General features: G+C 32.0%; 1 protein-coding gene across 3 annotated transcripts in view; it reads right to left on the bottom strand.

Moving 5' to 3' along the window:
- Positions 1-10: 10 nt before the first annotated feature.
- The window catches only part of LOC107752742 (dystrobrevin beta-like), a 49,517-nt gene continuing 40,425 nt past the window's right edge, over positions 11-9,102 (bottom strand). For 2 of the 3 annotated variants that reach the window (XM_016568769.1, XM_016568770.1), the window contains exons 11-19: positions 7,057-7,147; positions 6,702-6,787; positions 5,771-5,884; positions 4,842-4,938; positions 4,668-4,688; positions 2,945-3,104; positions 1,777-1,866; positions 1,641-1,694; positions 11-215 (exon numbers count right to left, since the gene is read on the bottom strand). In XM_016568769.1, coding sequence (XP_016424255.1) covers positions 166-215; positions 1,641-1,694; positions 1,777-1,866; positions 2,945-3,104; positions 4,668-4,688; positions 4,842-4,938; positions 5,771-5,884; positions 6,702-6,787; positions 7,057-7,147 — 763 coding nt within the window. In that variant the 3' untranslated portion in view covers positions 11-165. Of the gene's footprint in view, positions 216-327; positions 362-1,640; positions 1,695-1,776; positions 1,867-2,944; positions 3,105-4,667; positions 4,689-4,841; positions 4,939-5,770; positions 5,885-6,701; positions 6,788-7,056; positions 7,148-9,102 lie in introns of all 3 variants that reach the window. The other variant, XM_016568771.1, reaches the window with a different exon arrangement.

The raw sequence follows: 9,102 nt of genomic DNA, 5'->3' as shown, positions 1-9,102 counted from the left end.
ATATATATATATATATTTATATACTTCCTAATAAATACAACTTGCTCTGTGCAAGGTGTGATGAAGATTTTGTTTCACATAGTGAAACCCAGTTGGGGAAGAGCATGCATTTGTCTATGTGCGAATGCCAGAGAGCTTTTGATGTCGCTGGTTCTTTCCTGGGGCTTAGAATGAAGGGGTGGAGTGCCTTTTCCCGGAATGCTTCAGCGATGACACTGGACAAAACACAAATTTACGGTTAGGAGGTCATAACGGCTCCACAGTACATTGCACTTTTAACTTTGGCTTTAAGGGGCAAGACTAGACGATGTACTCATTTATACTTACATGAAATATTCTATATTCTTTTACTCTGACTCAGCTAGAAGAAAGAAAAGAGGCCTCAATCAAACCAAATCAACTAATGACTACATTCTATAGGCTGGTAACTGTGGAAGTTTAATATCTTTAAATAATTAGGGATGCACCGATATTACATTTCTAATAATCTGATAATTATTGTCATGCTATGTCCAAGAACCAATAAATTAAGATTTATACTACTATATAAATGAAAAAGAAAAAAAAAAATGTAACTGCTAAAAGTGAATTTAGGCATCACATTATAACGTACAGTATGAAAATGGATATTCATTTTGCTGAAGATTAACAGTGTTATTGATTTTTTTGTGTGTTTTTAAAGATTTTGGTTTTAAAAGACTTTAAATCAAGTCAAGTCAAGTCAAGTCTGCTTTATTGTCAATTCTTCCACGTGTACAGCACATACATACAGAGAATTGAAATTGCGTTACTCTCAGACCCTTGGTGCATACAGATAACACTAACAGTAGAACATAAAATACAGATAGATACAGATTAAATATGAAATAAAATACAACTGAGCATATAAATGAGCACTAGATGACAACAAATTAAATTAAATATACAACATCAGCCAACGTATATACTACCTTTCAAAAGTTTTTAAATAATGTTTTAAATGTTTTTAAAGAAGTCTAGGCTTCATTTGTTTGAAAAATACAATAAAAACAGTAATGTGGACTTGTGAAAAACTGTTTTCTATTTTAATTTTTTTTATTTATTACTGTGGCAGCAAAGCTGAATTTTCAGCATCATTACTACAGTCTTCAGTGTCACATGATCCTTCAGAAATCATCACCAATATGATGATTTGGTACTCAAAAATATGTATTATCATTATTTATGTTGAAAACTGAAAACAGTTGTGATGCTTAATATTTTTTTGGAAAATTTTTTTTTAGGATTATTTAATAAATAGAAATCTTTTTTATCATTATAAATGTCACTTTTCACCATTTTGTGTACTTGCTGAATAAAAGCATTAATGTCTTTAAAATATCTCATCCAAAACTTTTGAATGATAGTGTATGCAAATTTGTAAATGTAAAAAAAAATATATATATATATATATAAAATCACCAATTTTGGCCGATAACTCATACAGTACCGTTCAATATCGTGCATCCCTATATATAAAAGCTTGGAAGCTTATTAAAAGAGAAATGGACTTTGGGCCTTTAACTGTTTTAATTATTACATCAGTTGTCAATGAGAGAATAGAAGTAAAGGAATAAGTAAGAAATAAGGGTAAAATGGCAAGCAAAGCCTTTGGTACTCACCCTTCTCTCTTCCATTTCGCATGTTACGCTCTTCATCCTCCAAACCGTCATCCACTGCAAAATTTACAAACAATAAAATTACCACTCAAATCAAGAAGTGGGTACTTAAAGGAGAAAAGTGAGTGTACAAGAGTACCGGAGTGAAGTTCTTTCACTAGTGACGACATAGTGTTTGTGATGGAGTCTGCAGCCACTAAAAGATCATTACGGAGATTTCTTGGTACACCTGGATGAAAGAGGATTTTTTTCAGATCACAATATCCAGAGCTAAAATATATCAATCCAAAATTAATTTAGCGACTTAAATTTCAGTCTGTTCCTCACTCAGAGCTATCATATGGCATTAGATGTCTTAGAATATTGTCAATAACAGTCGTATAGACTACAATTATGGTATTTTGTAGTGCTAAAAGCCCCCGTCTTTTTTATGGAAAAGATTGGTTTGGACATTCTTCCCCTAAACATCTTTTAATCCTCTTGTAAACTTGTTATGAATATCTTATAATCAATCATCTTCTAAATGTGTTCTAAACATCTTCTAATGCTATTCTAAACATGTTCTAAGCACCATCTAAACATGTTCTACACATCTACTAAACATCTTCTAAACATCTTTTAATCATATTCTAAACATTTTCTAATCATCTTCTAAACATGGTTTAATCATCTTTCAAACATGTTCTAAACATTTTCTACACATATTCTAATCATCTTTTAAAAACATGTTTTAAATATATTTTATTTATCTTCTAAACATCTTCTAATCATATTCTAAACATTTTCTAATCTTCTTCTAAACATGTTCTAATCATCTTCCAATCATGTTCTAAACATTTTCTAACCATCTTCTAACCATCTTCTAAACATCTTTCATTCATCTTCTAAACATCTACTAAATATATTCTAATAATCTTCTAAACGTTCTAATCATCTTCCAAACATGTTCTAAACATCTTCTAACCATCTTTAAAAACATGGTTCTAAAGATCTTTTATTCATCTTCTAAACATCTACTAAACATCTTCTTATCATCTTCTAAACATCTTTTAATCATATTGTAAATATTTTCTAATTATCTTCTAAACATGTTCTAAACATATTCATCTTTAAAAACATGTTTTAAATATATTTTATTTATCTTATAAACATCTTCTAACCATCTTTAAAAACATTTTCTAAAGATCTTTTATTCATCTTCTAAACATCTTCCAGATGTCTTCTAAACATATTCAAAACATATTTTAAACATCTTCCAAACATCTTATGTGGATGATAATGTCAATGCAAAGCTTGACACTTCTCACCCTGAGAGAAGGCATCCAGCACATCATCTCCGACCCGTGCCAGGCAGTCCTGTGGCGTGTGTGTGGGGGTTGAGCCGGCTGAGGTGGAGCGGATGGGCATAGGCATGGTGCAGCTGGCACTGTGGCTGGGAGATGAGTGGGGCGAACTCCCCGTCTGAACCTGTAGGAGGGAGATGAGGAAGGAGAACGCAAAAATTACACTAGATATATAACAACCTGAACCTCCATTGGTCCCTCGCTCCCCAAGAAACACTGAAAAAAAGCTACTACTGCAGACACGCCTATAGATATCTGATCTGTTTCTTTAGGTTGTAGTGCATACATCTTTGGCCTGAGAGCTCACTGAGCAGCATGCAAGTGCCATTAGAGAAGCAAAAGGATGGTAGAAAGGAGCCGCACTGTCCCACAGATTGATGCTGGGCCCGGGGCCTGTGGCCCACTGCCAGGCAGCAGATGGCTAGCCAGACTGCAAGCACATTAGACGTGAGGTGCTTAGCCCTGATGAAAGGAGAGCAGGTCTCTGATATTTGGCAGGGAGACATGCGGCTCGTGGTCCCACCCTGGGTCACAGGAACAAAGCAGCGGGACTTGACTGGAAATGGGAGCTTCATGTCCTCGTTATGAGGAGCAGAAGTGACAGAGATCACCCACAGAGAGTCTGCGATAAGCTCATGAGATAAACTCATGCTTTATTCTCATTAAGCAACCTGCACTTATCAGTCATTTTTAAAGTTTTAAAAATAGCAATTCTGTAAACACTTACTTATCATTACATCATTTCAAGACTAAATGACTTCCTTTCTTTTGTGGAACACAATGGACTGATGCTCCAAAAATGACAAAAAGAGTAGGAACGCACCCCTATTAAAATACATTAAGATACAGAATTATTTTCAAGTCACAGCCAATGACTAATAAAGCAATTTTGTCTAAATACATACAAAAATAAAGCAAATATAGTGAATGTAGGCATTACAGTATTATAATGTACATAGACTTAAAACTGCATATTCTTTTTTGAGATTTGCTAAAGATTACATTACAAGGTCAAATATAATCAAATATCTGTAATGAATTCTGAGTAAATATTGTCTATTTAATTTCAGCAATTTTACATACATATATCATGCACAAAGTTAAGATAAATTCAAATGAATTATCTTAAATTATTCATATTTTTAAAGATTAGCTGTGAGTGTTATATGATGGTAAAGTCATTATAACACTCACAGATATTAATTCAAACAATTAAGATTAACTGTGAGTGTTATATGATGGCAGTCAAATGAGTCATGAACTAATTTCATAAAAGTATATTTGTATAAGTAAAAGTATATAACAAATAAAGTATATATTTGTAAAAGTATATAACAAATATAAAAGTATATTTGTAGCATTTTCATTGTTTCCAGAGCTTAGTGGGAAAAAATCCCATTCATTTTCATTGCATGGAAAAGAGCAGCCTGAACATTCTTTATAATATCTAATTTTATGTTCCACAGAAGAAAGAAAGTTAGGGTGAGTAAATAATGACAGAAGTTTTTATTTTTGTCAGCAAACCTCTCCATTTTTCAGCGTTATGCAACCCGTTAATCTTTTACCTGTCACTTTCTTGAAAATGCCTGTTTTGTCATACACAATACATATGTTAGTTCAAACTTTTGCAGCTGTGACCCCGCATGTTTACTCCAGAATTGCAGAGCTGTATTAAAGGAACACTTACTGCCTGTTTCTGCTCTTCATCCTGTCAGCCAGAAGATGAGAGATGACAGTGAGTGAAAGCAGACACGTCAGAGAGACAGCGGTGGGAAAGAGAAAGGTGAAGAAAAAAAGAGAGGCAAAAGGTGAGCAAACAAATGAAGTTTTCATACATGCCGAGGGAAATAAAGAGCCGTACCTTCAGCAGCCTCATGAGACCTTCCAGCTGGACCATCAGTTCTCTCCTGCTCTCCTGCAGGGCCGACATGCGCCTCTCCAACTCGTCTTTTCTGTGCCTGAACCAAATGACAAACAAAATGAATAAATGAATCACCATATGAATCATAAAAATCAATGACTGCCAAATATACGCGACTTAAAGGGCACATATGATGGAAAACAGGATTTTCTTTGCTCTTTTGAAATAAAAAGCTCCTTGTACTATGGTCATAATGCAAAGCTCCCTCCACAACCCACTCATACAATTTATAAAAACTAAGTGGGAAAAATGGCTCATGCTATAATTGTATCGACTTCAGAACCAGGATATTCGCATATACCATTCTCAAAGATACAGTACCAAAAACAAAGCTTTTACGGGTTAAAATGATGACAGCTAATGGTAAAATGTAAAACTAAATTATGAAATCTTGATTAACATTAAAAAAATCATGACAAAAGTGTAGAATATGACCCCTTTCCACTCAAGTCTTTCATTAAATACATAGTACTGCTCAGAAATGCACATAATGTGACTAAATCTCCATGAAACTAAAACAAAGAGGGCAAAAACAGAACATAATGGAAATGTGCTCATTCATTCATCTAATGAGACCAACATATTATTAAGAAAACTAATTTGGCTCCTACATGCCCTCTGGTGCCTATAAAAGGTACTCCGTCTAAATGACTTGAATAAAGACAACAGGGAGTGAAATCCCATCCGGTCCATTTAAAACCTGTTATGCTCCTAACAGCCTCAAACGTTGTGAAACTCTCTGGTTAACTGAAGTTACGGCTAATTTAATGCTGAACGCTTCCTCTTTACAACTCTGATTAATACTACATCCATTCTGTTGTTTATTGTGCATGCGTGTATAAAGGCTGTGTGTGAACGTGTTTGTGTACCGCAGCAGTCGCAGCTCTGCCAGTAGAGTGGGGTTCTGCTGGGCTTTCTCTGGAGTGGGTTGAGAAGCCTGTTCATGTTCTAGACGCAGACGCTGGATTTCCTGCAGTATCTCCCTATATGCACCAAACACAGAAACCAAAATGAACTTCACTGGCACCTATTGAAAGCACTCAATTGTAATGTAACACAGTCTCATTAATCACTCTTGTCTTTAACAATATTATTATTAATAATAATAATAATAATAATAAGTACTATTATGATTACTATAATATAATAATAATAATTATTATTATTATTAATAAAACATTAAATGTTTAAATTAACAATATACTATATAACTATAAATAATAATAATAATATACATTATTACTATAGTTGTTAAATCATTTAATTGAAAATAATAGTTAAGTATTTAATTTAAATATTTAATGTTTTCATTGGTTGAGTAATTAAATATATTATCATCATCATCATCATCATCATATAATTTGGTTAAATGTAATTAATGCTAATTTTATTGTTTGAATATTCAAATATATTACAATAATAATAATAATGATTATTATTATATGATTTAATTAACTGTAATTAATAAGTGTTAATTGTAAACAATATTTAAATATTGAAATAAATTTTTGTTTGAATAATGAAATGTATAACAAATATTATTATTATTATTGTTATTATTATTACTGCTATTTCTGTATAATATAATTAACTCTTAATAATATTTAAATATTTATTTCAAATAATTAATGTTTTTATCAGTTGAATAAGTAAATATATTACATGATTACAGCATTTCAATTATCATTATTCTTTTACGGGACAGTACATATGAATACATAATTACTTATTTTCATTTAGATTGAAGAAATTGTAGTTCCATCGCAAAGCAAGAAACATTTAACTGTTTAAAAACCCCACCTGTTTTTATTCTCTAGTTCTGCGATGAGCTGCCTCTGTTGCTTATTAGCATCAAAGTTGAAACTCAGATCAGTTGGAGGGCATTGCTAAAAGACAAAATAATTAGTATTACTGATTATGCTCAAAACTAATTAGAAAGATGCCAATAAATGAACACATAAAAAAATATGCTGCCTAGTTATGGAGCATAAAAGCCAGATCTAGACACAAATTAATATTACTAAACATGCTGTTGATTTTCAATAAATTCCACACAGTAAAAAAGTGTCCTCTGAAAACTTCATCAACAAGGTGTTTTTTCTTTCCATTGTAAAGTATAGAAGTGTAATTTGAGTGTTTGTGAATTGAGCCTCACGGTGGAGTTGCTGGCCTCTGCTGCCAGACGAGCAGCATATCGCGCGATCAGACGATGTTCTTCATCCAGTCTGCTGGGACTCTCAAGGGTGCTACAGTCCAGACAGAGAGACAGAATAAGAAGAAATACATACAGCAGGAAGAAGAGAGACAAAGAGAGGGATGGAGCGTGAGACGGATGATGGCAGATGTGAATTCCAGAAATCAACACGAGTAATGAAACATCTGAGATGATAGATGACCATCAGGAAACAGTTTTGGGGAAGATACTCTAAAACTTGGCTGCTCAAGATATAAGATAGCTACTCATAGTTCAAAGCAGCTTAAGTACAGCCATGATACATAATTTCATTTATTTTAATACTATTATACTTTATTAATATAATATAATATAAAATACTCAAAATCTACTGGTCATTATACATAATATAACATTAAAATACTGCCTGATCTCATGACAAAAACGTACCTGTGGGAACGTTTTCGCAAGATGCGAAATATGTACCAATAAGTACATATCACTGCAGTTTCCAACAGAAATTAACACTAGAGGCGGTAAAACAGCGAGCACTTGTAATCGTTTTCGTACACAGTTATGATTATAGCTGCATATGTTTCGCTTTCCGGATGTAACAAGCTGGCTCGGTAGCTCAAGCCGGCACGGAAGTGGACTTAGGATGCGGAATCCCGTGAAAAACATGACTCGTGATGAAAAAGCTGAAAGATGAGAGATCGAAAAACAAGCTAAAACGGCATACTTGTGATTGCGTTTTTACGCCACATTCGCTTTTGTTCATACTATCGGGTAGGTTTAGGTGTTATTTTAAAACGCCACGGAGCATTAGAGTTATAACGCCACTCAAGGGACATTTCAAGTCAGAACTGCGGTGACACGTACAAAACCAACATCACATAAAACGTACCATATGTATGTTCATCTGCTCCGGGGAAAAACAAACAAACAAACAAACACTCTTTTAGCGCCACTCAGTGGACATTTCACATCGAATATATCACGACACGTACATGGCAGGACGTCATTTGCGTTTCGCGAAAAAGTTCCAACAGGTAAGTTTTCCTCATGAGATCAGGTTTTTAAAATAATATTATATTTTATCAATCTGAAAAAAATATGTATGTTTATTCAAATTTAGCAGCGAATTTTGAGTAAATATTTTGTAAATGTTTATTTGATTTCAGCCATTTTAATCGCTTTGGATAAAAGCGTCTGCTAAATGACTAAATAAATAAATAAATGTATTACACACAGTCAAGTATAATATAATATAATTAAATAAATTATAATATTTCAAATTGCTGTAGTTAAAATTAGTAAATATTTTGTAAATGCTCATTTAATTATTGCAAATTTATATACAGTACATTTGCTATAAAAGTAAATAATATAATATAATATAATATAATAATATAGCTACTCTGAAATCATGGCTTCCAAAGCTATAAGCTACTCATAATCTACAGTTTATGATATACATTTTAATATTAAAATAATATATTTTATCAATCTAATCTCATCTAATCTATTTTTATTCACATTTTGTAGTAAATTTTGAGTAAACATTTTGTAAATGTTTATTTAATTCCTGTGATTTTACAGACATTTGTTATATAATATAATATAATATATGTTCCAATTTTTTTTATTTTGAGTAAATGTTTTTATTGTTCATTTAATTACAGCAATTGTATACATTTATATACACAAAGTCAATATATATATATATATATATATATATATTGACTTTGTGTATATAAATGTATACAATTGCTGTAATTAAATGAACAATAAAAACATTTACTCAAAATAAAAAAAATTGGAACATATATTATATTATATTATATAACAAATGTCTGTAAAATCACAGGAATTAAATAAACATTTACAAAATGTTTACTCAAAATTTACTACAAAATGTGAATAAAAATAGATTAGATGAGATTAGATTGATAAAATATATTATTTTAATATTAAAATGTATATCATAAACTGTAGATTATGAGTAGCTTATAGCTTTGGAAGCCATGA

This window comes from Sinocyclocheilus rhinocerous, unplaced genomic scaffold, assembly GCF_001515625.1.
Source record: "Sinocyclocheilus rhinocerous isolate Xijiao unplaced genomic scaffold, SAMN03320098_v1.1 scaffold61, whole genome shotgun sequence".
Classification (NCBI taxonomy): domain Eukaryota; kingdom Metazoa; phylum Chordata; class Actinopteri; order Cypriniformes; family Cyprinidae; genus Sinocyclocheilus; species Sinocyclocheilus rhinocerous.
Note: the sequence above shows the minus strand (reverse complement) of the source record. Positions and strands in the feature narration are given on the sequence as shown.